The following is a 21932-nucleotide window of genomic DNA, read 5'->3' as shown; positions in this document are numbered from 1 at the left end:
TCTCTCGGCCGGCAGTGGCTCCTCTTCAAATGGCTTCAGCGGAAGCCCTAAAAAAAATAGGGGAGCCCGCTTCTTCGGGATGGCTCCCCCCTCATCACACGCCCTCACGTGCACCGCACGTGAGGCCGAAATCCTTGGGCTGGGCCGGTCTATGGACCGGGCCCAGTTTCAGGGTCTCACAATCCCATTATGTACAGCCAAGTTATGGGTAGTTTGGTCTACTATATAGTTTTACGAATTCTAAGATTTATTTTTTATGTATCGATAATTCTCCGGTTCACTTAATATGATCTATAGATATAGATTATGCTAGTGATATGAGCTTATATAATTCTATTGCTGGTTTTCTTTTAGCCTCGGATTTGATGTTTGTTTATCGATGCAGTAAGAGACAACCCACGACTACTGCCGTTATGATAGTTCAGAACTCAACTTGGCCCATGGGATTGCTTAGTGACTTGGATTAAAATATTGATTATATTGTTCCCCTTCATCATGGTAATGAAAGTTCCCTATGATTGCCAAGGTATCCGGTGTTTAATGCCATATGGAAACTCTCAAATTAATTGAATTATATTAGTTTAATGGAAATAGCTTGAGGGGCCTTAAAGAGTGGAAATGCAGAACCATGGGCAATGAGATGTCTGAGATTGATGGCAAAGATTTTTCATGTGATTAGCTCAGTGGATATGATTTGAAGAATTGAAGCTTTATGCTTGGAAAACTTTACCGGTCAAGCGTACTTAATTTCTTGGTTTGTTTCTATGTTCAAAGAAGAGTCGACGTAAGGAGATCTTGTTCAACATGTGTGCGTAGAAAATTGGTATGCATGTTTGTTTAGTATATCCTACAATGCAGGGGGAGTCGGCCGGTCCATTGCCCGGAGTTTGCCTTAAGGTATGCCCAAATCACCAACCAACCCATATTAAATTACTTGAGGTTCAACGCTCATACCTGATTTTTGTTGCTATCAATAATTAATTCACACTATAAACATTACCTGACCACGAAAAAGTCCATTCTCTCGGCTGGCGGGCCGCTCTGAGGGGCCAGAGATATGGTTTGTTTTGTATTTGTATTATTTCTCAAAATACACTTTTCGAAAGACAGTTCAATTTCCAAATTTCAGTCGACAGAGCGGATCGATCAAATATAATTTTCTTCGGCTAAAGAGGAGCAGGTGGGTTGCCCACGCAAGAACGGAGACAATAATCACATAAGAGGACCAGGTGGGCTGCTTTTACGAAACAACCATGAATTATTTATTCTTGGTCTAAAACTCACATATATCTTGATTCCTAAGGCAAGTATTTAAAGGTTTGTTTGAAAAATCCTGCAGAAATATTGGACTGGATATTTTATAGAAATCAGGTCGATTAGTCGGCCTATTTTCTTCTAGACGTCGGTCTATAGGGCTATTGAACTGCAGGATTGAAAAGGAAAAAAAATCTATAGAGGTTTTTTTTTTTCCTTCCTATAGAATTTGGAAAGGAAAAAGGTTGGGTTGATATAGGTCTTACTTAAATAAACTGTATAATGCATTATCCTACGGGAAATCCACTTCAGAATTTTCCAAATAGGTTCTAAGGGTTGTTTGGTATGGGGCATCCCAAAATCAAGGATAATGTGGGTGAAGATAATGAGATCCCCGTGTTTGATTGCACCCTAGTGATTCTACATGGCAGTGATCTCAAATTGCTCTGACTCCACAAATCACCGCCCAATCTAGTAATATGATACTCATCTTTGAGATCAAAAATTTGAGGATAAAAATACCTCTCAGTTCAATAAAAATATATCATGTTATTATCTTTGGCATATAAATACACCGTCAATTACTATAATGATTTATATATTATATACATGATATATATTATATTATAATATATTATTAATCGTATTATTGTCATAGTATTATTTAATGATAATTTTAATATATTACTTTTATTTGCCTTATTTTTCTAATTAAAATAAAAATTGGTTTTTTAAAAAATAACATATTATAATTATAAATAAAAATATTGCTTCTATAATAATAGTTATTAATATATCTTTATCAGATTAATAATTTATAGAACTAATAATATATCTCTATGGAATATATTAATAATTATTATTTTATTATAATATATTTTATATGATTAATAAATATATTTTTTCTGGAATATACTAGATATAGTTTTGGTATTATATGATCACTAATTTTGGATTCCTATAGAATAATAAATGGATTACTCGTGAATATCAAATTTTTAATTAATTACTAAAATACAGTAATCTTACATCATCCAGGATTATATTATCCTGGGATAAGAATCTTCAGCTACCTGCAATCACGTTGGCGATCCGATTTGGATCACCAAACGGCAGCCGTGTGGTTAGTCTACCCCGCGCCATATAAAGAGCAGGTGCATTTTACCCAAAAAATAAACGCAGGCGCTGGTATTAGAGCACCAGAAACAAAAGGAGTGAAAGGAGCTGGGAGAGGGGGTGATGGAGGGAAGAACTAGAGGAGAGGACATTCTGGAGGAGCTGGAAGCTCAGGGCAACGTGTGGAATCACACGTTCAAATTCGTAACCTCCATGTCCCTCAAGTGTGCCGTGGAGCTCGGCATCCCGGACGCCATCCACAGCCACGGCGGCCCCGTCACTCTCTCCGAGCTGGCTGCCATGCTATCCCTGCCTCCCGGCCGAACAGCCGCCCTGCGACGCCTCATGCGCATGCTCGTCCACTCCGGCTGCTTCTCCAAGTGCGTCGTGGGAGACGGAAAAGAGGACACGTACGTCCTCACGCCCTTCTCGAAACTTCTGCTGAAGGCGAAGCGGACGAGCGTGTCGGCCTACGTGCTCGGCATGCTCGATCCCCTCCTCATCCAAACGTGGCACTCCCTGAGCGCGTGGTTCCATGGGGAAGAGCGCACGCCATTCCGGTTAGCCCATGGGAAGGATGTCTTCGAGGCGGCGGCGGAGCGGCCGGAACTCGCCGCTTTCCTCAACGCGGCGATGGCGAGCGACTCCCAGCTGGTGGGGGAAGTGATGGTGAGGGAGTGCAGCGAGGCATTCAAGGGGGTGAAGTCGCTGGTGGATGTTGGGGGGTGCACCGGGACCATGGCGATGATCATCGCCGAGGCCTTCCCGGACATCAAGTGCACCGTCTTCGACTTGCCTCACATCGTGGCCGCGGCTGCTGCCGAAGTTAAGACTCCGGCGACGGTGGATTTCGTCGGAGGGGATATGTTCGAGCGTGTTCCTCCGGCCGACGTAGCGCTGTTGAAGGTAAGCTTCTAAGCTTGTCGGGCAAACTCATGTTCACAGGCGCTTCGGTTAGGCTATCGGTGATCGAACGGATGGCTGTGATTGGATGGGCCAGTCACAGCATCTCCTATCGAATTAGGGCCGTCGCGTGAGGGTGGAAGGGGTTTCTTTCACGAGAAAGTAGGATTCACCTCCTCGGCGCGAATCCACCGTCGGATCATCCGCTGGTCACTTTACGAGCTGTGCGGATGGACGATGGAGTTAGGATCGCTTTGAGAGCTGTTCGGAGGATGATCCAACGGTGGATTTGTATGAAGGAAAGTGAATTCTTCTTTCATGCAAAGATGCAACCGTAGTCCATTGCTTGAATCACGGAAAACTGTAATCGGAAGACCGGCTTTCTCACAACGAGAAGGAGATCCAAACTCTGATTTATTGGCATATTTCCTTGGACTTTGCAATCAGTATGAGCCTGTTCTTGTTTTGGTTTGTTACAATTGAAGCATCTACCTCAGTTGTTGAGCCTTGAGAGTAGCTTAGCAAAAAATTCGGAGATGAGATCATGACATTGCTCCTACCACGCGGGGTGGGTGGTGCGAAAAGTCTAGCGCGTGGATCTTTAGATGAAAGTGATTTTCTTCTTCTTTTTTTTTTTAAAGTTCTTTCACATAAACAAATGTAGAAGAAGATAAAAGTTGACCAGATAAACGAATATTATTAAAGTAAAATTATTGGAGTTCACTGTTCACGTACCAAAGAAATTTCAGCTTAAAGGATGAAAGAAATGCAACTAGATAGGCTCCCAACAAGTCTTAGAGGTGTAACTGATGCACGGAAATCTAGTATCTTGATCCAATTGTTTTATAATAATTAGTTATAGATTAAATTTATATTTTGAATATTCTTATTGAATATTGGATTCCATATGTGAGGTCGGATTTCTTATTGGATTGAACTTGGATATAAATATATTCAAATCTGAAAAACAGGTAAGTTGAATAGTATACATAAATTTAGAAACATAAAAAGGATTGATTACATGAATTGCATTAGTTCCCAAATCTAGTTGGCACTTAGATTTTGATTATTTTTCCATCAAATTAAATACAAATGAGTTCTTAAATATACTTCTAAGATAATAATTTTTCAAAGCTAATCATTCACTTCGTACACAATGCTCTTTCTCATGCATTTTGCCATAGTTTAATAATATATGATGGACCATTGTGATAAGAGTCCTTTCAATTTTAGGAGTTCATGATTCTTGGATAGTTGATGTCGAACTACACCTAGAAAAACTCAATTCCTAACTCAATTTCAAACTCAAGTCCAATTATCTATCCGGTTTAGATGTTAGTTTGGAGCTCATTCATTTTGATAGCTACGAATCCGAATTCGAATATAAACTTGAATTGTCTTATCAAGTTTGGATGCAGCATGAATTTGCCCTGAGTTTGATCTGTTCGCAACTCTAACCAATGATGGCTTTTTAATTTATATATTGGGCAATTACTTTTGATTATGTAAGCTTCATGCAGAAATGCACAATATTTACCACAGTTTACTTAACCATGATCTATTACATGATATACCTGGTAGGCAATTGCCATGATTGAGTGATTGGACTTATCCAATTCAGCGTGTGTAATGGAGATGATCATGACTCATTTTTATCAGAATATAGCTACCAAATTGTAAATTGCTTGCCGATCCAACATCCCATGAGAGCATTAGAATAGTTCATAGAGGTCTGTGTGATTCAGCAGTAATTGGATCGCCAGGAGACGCCACTTCTAGCATCATGTTAGATTGTCAGCTTGGTAACAATCTTGTCCCCCCCCCCCCCCCCCCAAGTTTATAAAACAAAGAATCCATTTCATTTTCATAGTTGTAGAAATAAATCACTTTTATTTATATTCCTCTATTTACACTAACCACGAGAACATTTTTACATAAGTCATGGACTTGTATTACGTGTGCTTCTAAAACCAGTACATGTAGAATGATTGAATTAAATGTGTGAGGGTAGCATTTGGCCTTTTTTCCTAATTTCTATTTATGTTCATGTCGATTGAACTAATTTTTAAAATACAGTGGGTCTTACATGATTGGAGTGATGATGACTGCGTGAAGATATTGAGGCGTTGCAAAGGGGCAATTCCCTCGAAGGAGAATGGAGGGAAGCTGATTATAGTGGACATGGTTGTGAAAGCTGGTGATGATGGCTCTAACAAGTCAACAGAGACTCAACTCTTTTTTGATATGTTAATGATGGTTGTTAGTGGCGGAATGCAAAGAGATGAGGAAGGGTGGAGAAAAATTTTCCTTGATGCTGGTTTTTCTGGCTACAAAATAAAGCCAGTGATGGGATTACGCTCAATAATTGAGGTCTATCCATGATCCACCATGAGATCCAAATATACTGCCATAATAAGCACCATGGTGCCTTTCTAGGAGCTTATTATCCATTAGTTGGGTTCCAAGAGAATTTTTCATATTTATTGTGTGTAACTTAAAAGTTTTGGATAATTTTATAATGGTAACTTCATGGACGACTAGTTACTTATCTTCTTTTAAGTAAAAAAAAGCATCTACTTTTCTCTTAGGTTTTCTTGTATTTTTTATTATCTTTTTATTTGTACTACCTATTTTATACATCTAATCTAAGCCTTAAAACTAAAAATAAAAAATTAATGTTTGATATGCTAAGCAGTTTAGTTAGCTAATAATTTTTGAAGAAAAATCCAGAGGATTGAATATTCTAGTACATTTGCAATAGGTTGTAGAGAATTTGCAGCATGCTCTACCACCACCACCACCAACTCCTATCTAATTCTGAAGCCCCCCATCACTGCAATAGATGTTGTATTTTTTGCACGAAAGAAGGATTCACTTCTGATGCAGAGGGAAGCATGTCTTGAATCTCCTACGTTGAACCTGACTTACAGACTCAAAACAGGAGAATCAACGTTGAGGAAGAGGTTACTGTTGCTGAACCAAAAAAAACACCTCAATGTCCCAGAAAACAAAGCATGAAAACGGGGGATTCAAGTGCTTGAAAAACGGAGCTTTTCATTCCTTTCAATGGCGGCTGAAAAAATCCAGAATAACAAGAAGAAGAGTACGGCTCTTCTAGCAATCCTTTTATATGATTACAGATGTACCCTAAGCCTAAACAATGGGACCTAACACAAAGCAAATCCTAAATTAACAAGGACTTTTAATCCCAACTTAATTCAGAACCAAAGATGAACTAATTTCAGCAATAAACAATGACTCTAAACCGGCTTGATTAAACCAAAATCTAGAAGCATACTAATTTGATTCAACTCTCCTTGAGCATGGGATTGATCTCTCCTTGAATGGGATTGATCCAAACACCCCACGGAGAAGAGACTTCAAATCTTCATGGCTGCAATTTCTTCTCCATGTCCCCTTGTTCCATGGAAGGAACCCGTCCTGCATTAGTCCCCTCTACTTAGAAACAACTTGACCGTGAGTTGGCATTTGGATACAACTCTTCTCCATACTTTCTTGGCTTCCATTTGCTGTAAGTTCCTACCGCATTTCTTTTTCCAGAAACTTTTGGTACTTGTTGCAGGGTAGGGGTGTCCTCTCCTTTGTCGACCAACACCATTATCCCGTTAGTCTTCTTGAGATTTTTCACAAATTACTCCTTTGGTACAGTGAGAGAAGACTTTCCCTCTATTTTAGAAGCTTCGGGGGTAGATCCTTCATTCCTTGGCACTGGTAGAATCTTCTTACCTTGCCATTGAAACATGTAAATATTATCTCGGCCCCTATACATCACGTCTGTGTCATGTTGCCACAGACGCCCGAGTAGCACATGGCATGCATCCATGTTGACCACGTCGCCTACCACCTCATCCTTGTAATACCGGCCGATCGATAGTAGCACCCTACAAATCTTGTCCACTCTAGTTTCAACACCCTTCTTGATCCATCCGATTTTGTAGGGAGACGGGTGTTTATCTATTTTCAACTTCATGGCACGGACTAAACCTAACTGACGCGCTCACAAAATTGCTTTCGCGAAACTAATCTCCCAAGTATAGGAGAATCGCACAAGTAGTAAATTCTCGGGAGTCCGAGGTCGAATCCTCAGGGAACGAAATATTTATAAGATTATTTAGTATAATTTTAGATTAATTAATTTAATAAATTTGTGGATTAAGATGATGTTTTGATTTTCAGAAATTAAAAGCAGAGAACAATATATCAATAAACAAAGTTCGATGAAATAAAGACGGTAGGGATCTGGAATCCCCCTTGATGATATTACATCCAAGAAATAAACTCTATGGTTCTTGATTCAAGATTAATTGTAGGATAGATCTAATCATGGTATATGTTTCATGAACATATGAACTCAATTTCTAAGCATTCATCGTGCTTTCTACGTCTACGACGAATCAAATACTAAAGCAATCCATATATCAATAATCATAATCCATTAAAGAGCTATCTACGAAATAATTACGCATGGATCAAGAACATATCAGAAAATATAAATCATTCAAAGTAAAAGTTTAGAGTGTACTTCAAAGAGCAATACATCAAAGGTTCCTCCATCACCTTTCCTAAGAAATTAGCCACCCCTCTCAAACATTAGCCCCTCCATATTTATTATTATTTTTTTCTATTCTTTTCGGAAACAGAGCATCCCTTTTTCCTCCCTCCTCTGTTTTTTTTCGAATAGGAAAGATCCTTTCTTCCCCAGCCGAGAGAGCCTCATATAGCTCGTGAGTGTTAGAAGTATGCCCTAGAAGCCAATTTGGCTGACGCATTATTTTATTCTGGGACATAAATTTGTACTTGACCTAATAATGAATTTATTAGAATGGGCATTCTTTTCATTCATATTCTTATGAGTCCATGAATCGTCCAAGAAATTAATAAGATGATGACGCATATTCTCAAGAGTTGAGAATTTGAGGCATGTGTCATTGGTGATTACTTTCTGAATTGCTCCTGATCGATGGATCATCACGAGGACGGTGATCGATCCGCTGAGATTAGTGCACAGATCGCTTTCTTTGATGGACGAGTCTTGAGTCCACAGTGTGGCGACACTGGAGCAATTGTGCAAGTGCTTGTTAGAGAACAAGGGTACTGAGCGTGACCATAGCAAGTAGTCACTTGGATGTCTATCCACTCGTCAGTGACTTACTTGATGCTGTAGTTGTATGACTGGTCCTTTGACCTGCGATGCCTCGGCTATTCACAGTGAGGTTGCTGTAGTTTGACGAGCACATAAACATGAGCCCTAGCCAATTGGGTTCTTGTGGTGCAGATTGGCTGCAGTAGGTTCATGGTAGGAGTAGGGGTGCATCTAGATGGAATCTATCGATCTTGATAGGTTAAGAGAGATCCTATGTGATTTATGAGACTGAGTTCGTAAATCCTCGGCCGGGGTAGTATGTACAGTGGAAAAGGAGTTTTCCATTCTCGAACTTAAGTCGAATAAATCTTGACATATGACAGACGATGGGGTTTGACGAGTTATCCAAGACCTCCGTCCTGTAGGGATCCACGATAGAAGGACTGTATCATATGATAACTGCACCTAGAGGTTCATCATTCCATTCTGCTGGGTTGCCACTACATGCTGCTAGGTGTCACTGGTGGATTGTGAGACTCAGAGGCATTCACTTGGTGATTAGTGAACCCAAATGAGAAGAGTTGGAATTGTTCCAACCCATAAGAAGGAGTTTCAATGATATTGTGATAGGGATCACAATATATCTCACTACCAGATAGAATAGAACCTATGGGGTCACACACAATAGAGGTATTGACCGATCCGATGGTTGAGTTGTGATTTGGAATCACAATAGTTCATGATTATCAATTTGATTGATAATTAATTAACCCACTAAGAGTTAGTGAGTTGAAGAAGGAGTAATTGCAATTGGATTGCAATTCAATTGAATCAATTGGACTTAATTAATTGGGCTTGATCTTATTAAATAAGAGTCCTACTTGGAGTAGGACTCCTAGAGTCCTAATTAGATTAGGACTTCAAATTTAATTAAAGTCCTACTTGGAGTAGGATACCTAGAGTCCTAATTGGATTAGGACTAAAATTAAATAAATCCTAATTGGATTAGGATTCCTAAAGTCCTAATTAATTTTGATCTAATAAATTAAGATGACTCCTAATTGGATTAGGATTGAAGAGTTTAATTGAGTCAAGATTCAATTGGGTCATAATTGGATTAGGACTCATATGGATAAGTCCTAATTGATTCATAAATTGATTGAGATCTAATTAGATTAGACCTCAATTGTGAGGGGATTAAAAAGGGCTGAAAGTGGGGCCCACGCACCTCATGAGATGAGGCTTGGGCGTGGGACATGAGAGGATTAGAGGGAGGGGCGTACGCCCCTCCTCTTGCCGAAAGATAGACGTGAGCTCCTAATTTGTAGGAGCTCACGCCTAGGGTTCAAAAAAAAAAAAAAAGGGGAGCATGTGGCCCCCTCTTCTCATCTAATAAATAGCATACGGCAGCCCCCCTCTCCCATGATGGTTTCAGCCGCACACAAACAAAAAAAAAAGGGGAAGAAAAGGGGAAACAAAGGGGCAGCCCATATCATGGTTCTTTTGTGACGTGAGAGCTCCTCCCCTCTCTCCTTTTCTTTTGTGACGTGAGAGCTCCTCCCCTCTCTCCTTTTCTTTTGTGCCGTGAGAGTGCCTCCTCCCTCTTGGTTTTTGTGCCATGGGCAAGCCTCCTTCCTCTTGGGGTTTCAGCCATGAGCATCAAATAAAATAGGGTGGTGTATGGCTTTCTCTCTTCAACCTCCTTCCATCCACAAGAATAAAAGAAAAGGAGGCAGCAAGATGGGATCTTCTTCCTCCCTTTCAAGTCCTTCTTCTTCCTCTTGAGATTTATCAAAGAGTTGATAAATCAAGAGAGGATTTCAGCCATCAAAACATATCTCTGCAAGGGAGCTAGCACCCCAGGGAGATTAGAGAGTTTGGATTGGTTCTCTGCCTCGTGTGGATACCCGTAGAGGCCGGACGCGTGTGCGGCTTCAAGCGAACCTTCCAACAAATACCACGATCATCAGATTGCGGTGAATATCTACCCGCACAAGGTGAAGATCTGATCTTCCTAATATTATGTAAAAGTATTTAATCCTAATCTATCTACGAACGACGGTTTTAAAATATGTTCATGCGATGAACGGAATCTCGCGCATGTCTTCCGCTGCGCGCAGAATTTTTCTGAAATTTTCTGCGGCGTGCGAGAGATTCCAACAGTGGTATCAGAGCCATGGTTGCGTAGATTAAGATTAGAATTAAATGATTAAGGCATAATAGATCTGAAAATTTAAAGATTATGCTTGCTGAATTTTTCTGCATGCAGAATTTTCAGCTTGCTGATTTTTCTGCATGCTGATTTTCTATGCAATTAGATTAATGATTCTATTGATTTGTTAATGAGATTAAAAATATTTAGAATCATATCTTGCATGATCAGCAACTCATAAGATGACATAATCTGTTAAATATTCAGATCTGTAAATTTTATTTAATGCATGAGATGCGTATGGTGATGATCATGGATGGACCCTTTAATTGTGCTGAAATGTTCTGCAATGTCTGAGATGTTTTGTGATGTTATGTGATGCATGTAAATCAGATTTTCAGATGCCTGCGTGCATCTTATATTGATGTATTAGAGACCTGCGTGTCTCATGAAAAAGGGTTGTAACTATTATTTAATTTTATTTATTTTTAAAGTTATCTGGGATGTAAGCTGTGATGTGTTTGCATGTCAATGGTTGATCGGTGCATGCCTCTACAAGCACGATTTGCGCGGATCGAGATCAACGGTTGATTGAAGATGGATCAAGGAGTTGATCGCAATTGGACCAAGGGTGCTCAAGATCGAGTCAAGAGTTGAAGACGATCTAACCAATTGACGTGCATGTGCTTGTACTATGACCCCATCCTGGATCCATGATCATCACCAGTTTAATTTTTGTTATTATGCCTGGATGTTTATGTTTATGTTTATGCATAGCGGGTAGATAATTATTTGCATGAGATGTAGATAATTAAATGAAAGAGACCTAAATTAAATCTCCTCGAAAATATTAAGTCTAGCGGTCTTCCACCGTAGTAGAGCTGCTAAGGTCTTTCCGGCGTTGATTTGTCTCGGCTGGATACAGTGGGCAAGTTGCATCGGGGGACTGGACCTCTCTATTAGGCATGAGATGTTGTAGGGATAAAGATAGGGTTGGGCCCAATAACTGTTAGGTGAGGGACCCAATGACGGCTTTACTTCTGCGGTTATACGGTGGGTCCGACTTAACTAAGGAATGGGGCCAATAACTGTTAGGTGAGGTCTTCATTACTTAGAGACCTGATAACGCTACAACTTGCTTGAGAAGCATTGTACAAGAGTTGTACACTCATCGTTTATTTGTCACCAATACCTGTTAGGTGAGGTGGTATGTAAATTGGTGGGACCGTAGCACCCCACTTGAAACCTAGAGTCGCAAGGTTTCTATTTCTCTACTAGAGGACTGTGAGAGATTCGAGAAAATAGTGGGAGGTATATTTGTTTTAAAAGGCCCTAAAATAAATAGAGATCAAGTACAAAATTCTAATTAGAATCTTTACTCTCTGAGGATTAGAAATTCAGCTTCTAGACTCTTAACTCATATCCTATAGAACAACTGTTTGACCAAACCCAATTATAAAGACTGGCTCAGCAAATTTCAAAATAGTTTTGAATTGTGAGAAATTAGGGTATGTGCTAGACCATGGAATCCCCGTGTTACCAATCCGTCCGATCACTCATCAGCGTAAGACGCATGCTAAGTGGACGAGCAATAACAATAAAGTTAGGTGCTGCATAATGGCATCCATGTCCAATGAATTACAATGCCAGCATGAGAACATGAAGATTGCCAGGGACATATTATATCACTTATAAGAGTTGTATGGTGAACAGAGTCACGCAGCATGTTTTGAAGTGTCCAAGAGGCTCTTCAAGGCCAAGATGTGTGATGGGCAATCTGTCCATGATCATGGTTTGACCATGATAAAGAACTTAGAGGAGCTTGAGAAGCTCGGCATGACCATGCACAAGGAATTGCAAACGGATTTGATCCCGCAATCCCTTCTAGCTTCATATGAACAGTTTATAGTAAATTACCATATGAACAAGATTGTATGCACCAAAATAGAATTGTTAAATAAAATTGGTAACTACCTTAGGGACCTTGAAGAGTTCAAGGGGCATCGTTCTCGCTGTCAAGTTGGTTTCTACTTCCAAGAGAGAGTCTACTTGGAAGAAGAAGAAACCTGTGAAAAGGCAGAAGACCGAGAAAAGGCCAAGTAAGGAAGTTCCAAGAAAAAGGCCGATTGCAAGGAAAAGTGTTTCCATTGCATCATAAGACGGCCATTGGAAGAGGAACTGTCCTACATACATGGAAAGCATAAAGAGTAAGAAGGGTGACAGACCTTCAGAAGGTATGCCAGATATGCTCATTATTAAAAGGATACTTAGAGACTGTTACCTGTTGCAAACAGAAATTTGATTTCTGTATCTTGTTTAGCACAGAAAGATTTTTATAAGACTATTGTTCAATTTTTTGAGAAATAAATTGGATGCATATGGTTTTATGATTGACCGTCTCTATCACTTACATTTGGATGTACCTGTGAATGTATCTGAGCAAACAGTGAGTACCATAGGATCCAAAAAGATCTAGAGATGAGATAAATCTAAAGTATTTGTGGCACCTCAGGCTTGGTCATATAGGAGAAGACAGAATAAACAAATTGAAGAAATATGGGCTTCTGAGCTCATTGACTTTCGAGTCATATCCGATTTGTGAATTCTGCCTTCAAGAAAAGATGACCAAATTATCTTTTTTAGGACATGGGAGAGGTCCACTGCGATACTTACCCTAGTACACACTTATGTGTGTGGCCCATTCGATGCGCAGGCTAGGGGTTGTAATTTTTTACTTCATTTACCGATGATTACTCACGGTATGGATATGTGTATGAGACACAAATCTGAAATTTTTGAAAGGTTCAAAGAGTTCAGATATGAAGTAGAAAAACAAACAGAAAAACTCATTAAGGTTCTTCGATCAGATCGAGGAGGTGAATACCTTAGTGGAGAGTTCCGTGATTATCTCAAGGAGAATGGTATAGTTTCATAATGGATCCCTCCTGGTACACCTCAGCTTAACGGAGTGTCGGAGAGGAGAAATCAGATCCTATTGGATATTGTCAGGTCCATGATGAGCTTCACTGATCAACCCTTGTTTCTTTAGAGAGATGCCCTATTTTTAGCTATTTACATATTGAATAGTGTTTCCTCTAAGTTTGTTCCTACCACACTATATGAGATATGACATGGTAAGAAGCTGAGTCTTGGTTATTTCAAGATTTGGGGATGTTCGGCCCAAGTCAAATGACAACAGGCGGACAAGTTAGAGGATAGGACAATTAGTGCTCGTTTTATAGAATATCCTAAAAAGTAATTAGGATACAATTTTACGTCCAAGAGAATCACAAAGTGTTTGTGAGCCGACATGCTATCTTCGTGGAAAATAGTTTATCCTTGATAGAGGCAGTGGGAGAAAAATTGAGCTCGAAGAGAAAGTCTCTAAAGAGCAACGAGCCATTGTGCCTATAGAACCTATTCATATTGAGCCAGTACATGTTGTACCTCCTCCACCTCGTAGATTTAGTAGGATCTTCCATCCTCCTGAAAGGTACTTAGGTATACTTACAGAGGATGTAGAGGAAGTGTTCCTCATGGGAGATAGGGATCAAGGTAAGGATCCCAATACCTACAACGAGGCGATGTTAGACATCGATTCCGAGAGATGGCTGGAAGCCATGAAGTTAGAGATAGACTCCATGCATTCCAACCAAGTCTGGACCGTAGTAGATTCACCGGAAGGTATAGTACCTATTGGGTGTAAATGGATCTACAAGAGAAAATTAAGTTCGGATGGCTAGGTAGAGACCTATAAGGCAAGGCTAATGGCGAAAGGTTATAGTCAGTGCGAAGGCACTGATTATCAGGATACTTTTTCACCTGTAGCCATGTGAAGTCCATTCGAATATTGCTTGTTGTTGTAGCATATCATGATATTGTGATGGTGATCACAAGGTCTGTAAGCTGCAAAGGTCCATCTATGGACAAAACAAGTATCTCGGAGTTGGAACACTCGTTTCAACGATATAATCAAATCGTTTGATTTCTTCAAGAAACGAGGAGGAACCATGTGTTTATAAGAAGGTTAGTGGGAGGGCTATTGCATTCCTCGTATTGTACGTGGATGATATCCTAAGTCAAGGTTTGGTTGTCTAAGGAATTCTCCATGATAGACTTTGGAAAAGCATCCTATATTTTGGAAATTAAGGTCTATAGAGATAGATCTAAGAGGATGCTTGTCCTGTCACAGAATATTACATAAAGGGAGTGTTGAAGAGGTTCGGCATGGAAACCTTTAAAAGGGGATTATTACCCCTTAGGCATGGGGTAAATCTCTTCAAGAAGATGTGCCCCAACACATCTGAAGAGATTCAGTGGATGAGCAAGATCCCTTATACTTCGGCTATAGGGAGCCTCATGTATACCATGCTATGTACATGACTTGATATAGTACATGCTGTGAGTGTCACGAGCATATATCAGTCAAATCCAGGCAAGAAGCACTGGATAGCTGTGAAGAACAGTCTTAAGTACTTGAGAAGAACTACGGACATGTTCTTGGTCTTTGGAAGAAGATCAGAGTTGAAGGTAGAAGGATGCACACATATTGATGATAGAAAGTCTACATCAGATTATATGCAATGATGGTTCAGTAAATTGGAAGAGTTCCAAACAACCGATTATTGTAGATTCTACCTTAGAAGCTGAATGTTAAGCCGTATCTAAGGGTGCAGTGGAAACCTTCTGGTTTAAGAAGTTCATTGCGGAGTTAGGTGTAATGTCATCAGATGCCATAACACGCTACTGCGATAATAAAGGCACCATAGCACTAGCTAAAGAGCCAAGGTCTCACCAGAAGCCGAAGCACATAGAGCGGTGGTTTAACCTAATAAGCGACTACCTTGAAAAGAAATAAGTAAAGGATCAGAGAGTAGACTCCACAGAAAATGTGGTGGACCCATTCACTAAGCAGATAAGTCAGCAAAAAACTGAAGCGCATCTTGAGAAGATGGGGCTTAGGTTTATAGCTGATTGGCTTTAGTGCAAGTGGGAGATTGTTAGAAGTATGCCCTAGAAGCCAATTTGGCTGACGCATTATTTTATTCTGGGACATAAATTTGTACTTGACCTAATAATGAATTTATTAGAATGGGCATTCTTTTCATTCATGTTCTTATGAGTCCATGAATCGTCCAAGAAATTAATAAGATGATGACGCATATTCTCAAGAGTTGAGAATTTGAGGCATGTGTCATTGGTGATTAATTTCTGAATTGCTCCTGATCGATGGATCATCACGAGGACGGTGATCGATCCGCTGAGATTAGTGCACAGATCGCTTTCTTTGATGGACGAGTCTTGAGTCCACAGTGTGGCGACACTGGAGCAATTGTGCAAGTGCTTGTTAGAGAACAAGGGTACTGAGCGTGACCATAGCAAGTAGTCACTTGGATGTCTATCCACTCGTCAGTGACTTACTTGATGCTGTAGTTGTATGACTGGTCCTTTGACCTGCGATGCCTCGGCTATTCACAGTGAGGTTGCTGTAGTTTGACGAGCACATAAACATAAGCCCTAGCCAATTGGGTTCTTGTGGTGCAGATTGGCTGTAGTAGGTTCATTGTAGGAGTAGGGGTGCATCTAGATGGAATCTATCGATCTTGATAGGTTAAGAGAGATCCTATGTGATTTATGAGACTGAGTTCGTAAATCCTCGGCCGGGGTAGTATGTACAGTGGAAAAGGAGTTTTCCATTCTCGAACTTAAGTCGAATAAATCTTGACATATGACAGACGATGGGGTTTGACGAGTTATCCAAGACCTCCGTCCTGTAGGGATCCACGATAGAAGGACTGTATCATATGATAACTGCACCTAGAGGTTCATCATTCCATTCTGCTGGGTTGCCACTACATGCTGCTAGGTGTCACTGGTGGATTGTGAGACTCAGAGGCATTCACTTGGTGATTAGTGAACCCAAATGAGAAGAGTTGGAATTGTTCCAACCCATAAGAAGGAGTTTCAATGATATTGTGATAGGGATCACAATATATCTCACTACCAGACAGAATAGAACCTATGGGGTCACACACAATAGAGGTATTGACCGATCCGATGGTTGAGTTGTGATTTGGAATCACAATAGTTCATGATTATCAATTTGATTGATAATTAATTAACCCACTAAGAGTTAGTGAGTTGAAGAAGGAGTAATTGCAATTGGATTGCAATTCAATTGAATCAATTGGACTTAATTAATTGGGCTTGATCTTATTAAATAAGAGTCCTACTTGGAGTAGGACTCCTAGAGTCCTAATTCGATTAGGACTTCAAATTTAATTAAAGTCCTACTTGGAGTAGGATACCTAGAGTCCTAATTGGATTAGGACTAAAATTAAATAAATCCTAATTGAATTAGGATTCCTAAAGTCCTAATTAATTTTGATCTAATAAATTAAGATGACTCCTAATTGGATTAGGATTGAAGAGTTTAATTGAGTCAAGATTCAATTGGGTCATAATTGGATTAGGACTCATATGGATAAGTCCTAATTGATTCATAAATTGATTGAGATCTAATTAGATTAGACCTCAATTGTGAGGGGATTAAAAAGGGCTGAAAGTGGGGCCCACGCACCTCATGAGATGAGGCTTGGGCGTGGGACATGAGAGGATTAGAGGGAGGGGCGTACGCCCCTCCTCTTGCCGAAAGATAGACGTGAGCTCCTAATTTGTAGGAGCTCACGCCTAGGGTTCAAACAAAAAAAAAAAGGGGAGCATGTGGCCCCCTCTTCTCATCTAATAAATAGCATACGGCAGCCCCCCTCTCCCATGATGGTTTCAGCCGCACACAAACAAAAAAAAAAGGGGAAGAAAAGGGGAAACAAAGGGGCAGCCCATATCATGGTTCTTTTGTGACGTGAGAGCTCCTCCCCTCTCTCCTTTTCTTTTGTGACGTGAGAGCTCCTCCCCTCTCTCCTTTTCTTTTGTGCCGTGAGAGTGCCTCCTCCCTCTTGGTTTTTGTGCCATGGGCAAGCCTCCTTCCTCTTGGGGTTTCAGCCATGAGCATCAAATAAAATAGGGTGGTGTATGGCTTTCTCTCTTCAACCTCCTTCCATCCACAAGAATAAAAGAAAAGGAGGCAGCAAGATGGGATCTTCTTCCTCCCTTTCAAGTCCTTCTTCTTCCTCTTGAGATTTATCAAAGAGTTGATAAATCAAGAGAGGATTTCAGCCATCAAAACATATCTCTGCAAGGGAGCTAGCACCCCAGGGAGATTAGAGAGTTTGGATTGGTTCTCTGCCTCGTGTGGATACCCGTAGAGGCCGGACGCATGTGCGGCTTCAAGCGAACCTTCCAACAAATACCACGATCATCAGATTGCAGTGAATATCTACCCGCACAAGGTGAAGATCTGATCTTCCTAATATTATGTAAAAGTATTTAATCCTAATCTATCTACGAACGACGGTTTTAAAATATGTTCATGCGATGAACGGAATCTCGCGCATGTCTTCCGCTGCGCGCAGAATTTTTCTGAAATTTTCTGCGGCGTGCGAGGGATTCCAACAGTGAGAACCCTCCAGCTTGCACGGGAATAGGCGCGGACGGCTGGGATTTTTGGATGCAGATGCGGGAGATTCGCATGCGGAGAATACGGACGCGTGGATGGAGGCGAATGGATCGGAAGGGAGGAAGGCTGATCGCATGAGGCCGCTAAGATGCTCTATGAATGTGGAAGCTTGGAACGCATGGGAGCTGAGATACGGGATGCTGAAATCGGGAGATGCCGGGATCTTCGGACGCGGATGTGGCTGGATGAACGCGTGGAAGGGGCAGATGGATGCGGACGAGATGCTTCACGGGATGCTGGGAAATTAGACCACGGATCTTGGGACGCGCTGGATCTGAGAAGGCTGATGTGGCTGGTGGGGAGAAAGATCCGGGAGCGCGTGAGAGCTGAAGATGAAGCTTGGACTGCTGGCGCTTGGGATTCGGATGACTGGATCGAAGGATGGGGCGCGGATGATGCCTCGCAAGATGCTGGAAAAGGCTGGATGAACGCGTGGATGGCTGGACTTTGCTGGGAGGGTGCACGCGGACGGCTGGGAGGAGCGTGGACGCAGGGACCTAGATCTGGGAGAAGCTGGATGCAGGAATTTCGGTTGCTGTGAAGCTTGGGACACGAACGGATGAACTCACACGCGAAAGAAGCGGACGGAAGCTGGATCTTTGCTGGGATGAGGTGTGAACGAGGCGTGCGCTTGTGAGGAGCTCGGACGTGGACGGCTGGGCAGCGAGTTGCTCGCGGAGGCTGAATCTGGGCTCTGTTCTGCAGCAGGGAAGAGATGTATTTATATAATGATAAAAATTATAATAAGTGCTAAGGATAAAATATTTAATCATGTAAATGTTAACACCTATTATTTATCGTTATTTTGCTAGCATTAGACTAAGTTAATTGGTACATAGATCGCACTTTTGTGCTCTCATCACTAACGATACTATGTTCCCACTGCTACCTCCGTCGATGATCACGTTGCACACCATATTATTGATGGTGCAGCGGGGCTTGAAGATATTGTGGCATTGTGATTCTTCTTCACTCTTTGGGGCAAACAGGATTCGCTGAATTACAAAAGAAGCTGGAGTCCCATGATCAGGCATCGTCACCACAATGTCGTCGTCATCAGTCAGCTCCTCCTCTTGTTCTTCCTCATCATAAGGAACCCCTTCTTCTTCCCCAGCTTCGACACATTGATTGATTGTCGCCTCGGACATTTGTTGGACCAATGCCCAACCTCCTGACACTGGTAACATTTTATGGATATTGGCATTTGTTGCCCAGTAGACAACCCAAGAGGCGGGGGTAAATTGGGTACTAAATAAAACTTAGATTCTTTTTGGATTAATCTAATGTGAATTGTGAAAGCTTTCTTGATTTTAAACTAAAGAGATTAATTAACTCATAAAGAAAGCAATAAAGAAGAGATACTCAAAGAACCACAATATAAATACACAGAATTTTATAGTGGTTCGGAGCCAACCCTGCTCCTACGACCACTCCCCAAGCCTCACTAGGGAGTTCACTATAATCTCTAAGATTACACCTAGTTGTTTTACGAGCTCCTAACCTAACTTGTTGTTTTCACGAGATCACAACGAACTCGGTCGGTTTTCACAAGCTCACCGACTAGAACCAAACCGATTGTTTTTTCGGGCTCACAATCCAACCCAGTTGGTTTTTTTCAAGTCATCAACTACAACCTTACAAAGTTTGTTTTTACTGGCTCACCAACAAACCTCAATTCCCTTGATTCAATTTCCTAATTGAATCAAGTAACTAAATCAGAGTATAAGTATTTAGTAATTACATGATGCAGGAGCACGAGCCCAAATCATAATGGATGTACGTCGAGTTTGGATTCTTGCTTGGGAGTGCCCGAAAACACATTGGGTTCGTAATTTCTAGCATTTAATTGGATTGAGTCTATTTTATTTTGGTCACATTGAGTCCTTTTATTTTGGATTTATTTGAGTTCTAATTTTGGGTTTGCAATTTGCTGATTTATGTTTGTAATTGAATGCCAAGTGGCATCAAGAGAGTCCATGTTATGCAAGGATTGAGTCAAGTCATATTGGGTCATGTGTGGAGAATTTAGTTTAGTCGTATGAGTGAAATTGAGTCTTTATGTGAGAGGATTGAGTCCATGTGTTTAAGATTGAGTCCTTATAATTGAGTGCCATTAAGAAGGATTCCTAATGCCGTGAAGATCATCACTCATCACGTGGAGAAGTTCAACCATGAAGATCTCTCACATGTGGAGGAAATTCAGAGTTCAGATCCAGTTGAAATCCATGATAGATTAAACACCATATGGTATTTTGAAGATTTCAAGAGCTACAGAAGTCTGATTAAGTTGATTCAAATTTTGTTGGAAAGTAGACATCCGTAGCTTTCCAATGACTATAAGAATATAAAATTTGGAGATCAGATGACATTTGAGGAGTCTCTTGAACTTCATGCTGATGTTGGTACTCGAGAAGGTGTTTGAGTAATGGTGCGGTTGGGGTTTCCTGCTCCTAATCTCCAACCCACACACCATGAAGGGTTGACACTTGTCCAACCTTTAGTTGGCAAGTTGTTTAGGAAGTTTATCATTAGATTTGAATTTTAAAAAATGTCCTTATCTGATTTTGAGTCTAAGTAAATCTGTTTGTAACTTCCAACCTCTTTTTCTTTATAAGAGGAGGTTTTGATGAATGAAATGATATCAAATTTATTTGAAAAAAAGTCTAGAGATTTGTGAGAGAGAGACCACGAAAAGAAGGGCTCTTTTCCAGCCATTGGTGAGACAGTGGAGAGAAGAAGATAAAGGTGAGACGCCCCAACCTTCTCCTCAAATTCTAGGAACCTAGGGTGTGAGACTCAACCTAGTTTCCTTAGTTATCCTTTAGAAATAAAATCCAAAAAAAAAAAAAAATACTCCATTGTTCCCTCACGTCCACAAGAGCTTCCAACCTTCATATTCTTCAGAAAAATCTACGTTCATATAGCCAACATATTGATCATCAAATCGGGTTCAGACTAGTTCCTTTTGGTGTACCGATTGTGCCCTAGTTCTTCCATCACCAACCTATTAGAAATCCTGATTAGATTCAAGTAAAGTTTCTTCCATCCTCTTTAATACTTCATCCCTTTCAGAATCCATCTAATACTCAAAAAAACTCTCAAGCCATCAGACCTTATATTGATCAATCCAATCGGTTCGAATTGATTCCTCTCAACGAATCCAATTGCAATCTAGAACCGCCCAACGCCAACCTTTCTTTGGAGCCAATTGCTGCCAATTCAAATCAATTTTTCCAACCCATCCTCTTTCTTCTTCCTTCCACCACAAAGAACCCTAGCCTCCATTGCCATTGCTTAGAAAAAAAAAGAGAAGAAAGATTCAGCCATCCTCAAAGAAGAAAAAAAATCTGCAGCCCACCCTGATTGCGTCAATTGGTATCAGAGCGAATCGATCCACAGGAGTACTAGAAGAAGATCTTCCCTCAGGAGATAACATCCATATCTTGAACTTTCAGATCTGATTTTTTGGTGTGTTGGGTAGATCTGATTGATTCATAGAAGTTAAAGGGAATTAAAATTCAGCATCTTATACTTGTTTGAAATCATACAGAAATTTCTGCAGTAATAATTCTTGTTTGAGTTTGGTTTGGGGTATTTTATATTTTGTTCTTCATCTTTGTAAACCCCATACCATGGGAGAGTTGGAGGTTGAATGAGTGGTGTAAAAGAAAATATATATATATATATATATATATATATCTGAAGTGGGTCAGATCATCGCTTGGGTGACGACCACTGGGGGTTAGAGTTTGAGAAAGAAGCCTTAAGGAGGGTCGGCTCATCCCTTGGGTGACGGCCAAAGGGTTTTTATTATCTCTGATTTTGTT

General features: G+C 40.6%; 1 protein-coding gene and 1 long non-coding RNA gene across 2 annotated transcripts; both read left to right on the top strand.

Annotated features, from left to right (window-relative positions):
• Positions 1-2406: 2406 nt before the first annotated feature.
• Positions 2407-5860, top strand: LOC103698327 (trans-resveratrol di-O-methyltransferase-like). The gene is made up of 2 exons (XM_008780324.5): positions 2407-3276; positions 5350-5860. The coding sequence occupies exons 1-2, from the start codon at positions 2494-2496 to the stop codon at positions 5653-5655; spliced, it is 1089 nt and encodes a 362-aa protein (XP_008778546.3). The 5' UTR covers positions 2407-2493; the 3' UTR covers positions 5656-5860.
• A 3871-nt stretch (positions 5861-9731) lies between these two features.
• Positions 9732-11907, top strand: LOC149751191 (uncharacterized). The gene is made up of 2 exons (XR_016398498.1): positions 9732-10374; positions 10797-11907. It is a non-coding gene; the product is annotated as an uncharacterized LOC149751191 (long non-coding RNA).
• The last annotated feature ends 10025 nt before the right edge of the window (positions 11908-21932 follow it).

The sequence above is a fragment of the Phoenix dactylifera genome, chromosome 15, assembly GCF_051530095.1.
Source record: "Phoenix dactylifera cultivar Ajwa chromosome 15, Ajwa_hap1_PhDact_Kaust_v1.1, whole genome shotgun sequence".
NCBI classification, from domain to species: Eukaryota; Viridiplantae; Streptophyta; class Magnoliopsida; order Arecales; family Arecaceae; genus Phoenix; species Phoenix dactylifera.
This window is presented reverse-complemented; position numbering and strand designations above follow the sequence as displayed.

What these genes read in the sequence shown, in the direction of transcription:
- LOC103698327 (XM_008780324.5), top strand. Translation starts at nt 2,494, where the DNA reads ATGGAGGGAAGAACTAGAGGAGAGGACATTCTGGAGGAGCTGGAAGCT. An exon ending in CCGACGTAGCGCTGTTGAAG is followed by an intron (nt 3,277 to 5,349) that starts GTAAGCTTCTAA and finishes TTTAAAATACAG; the next exon opens with TGGGTCTTACATGATTGGAG.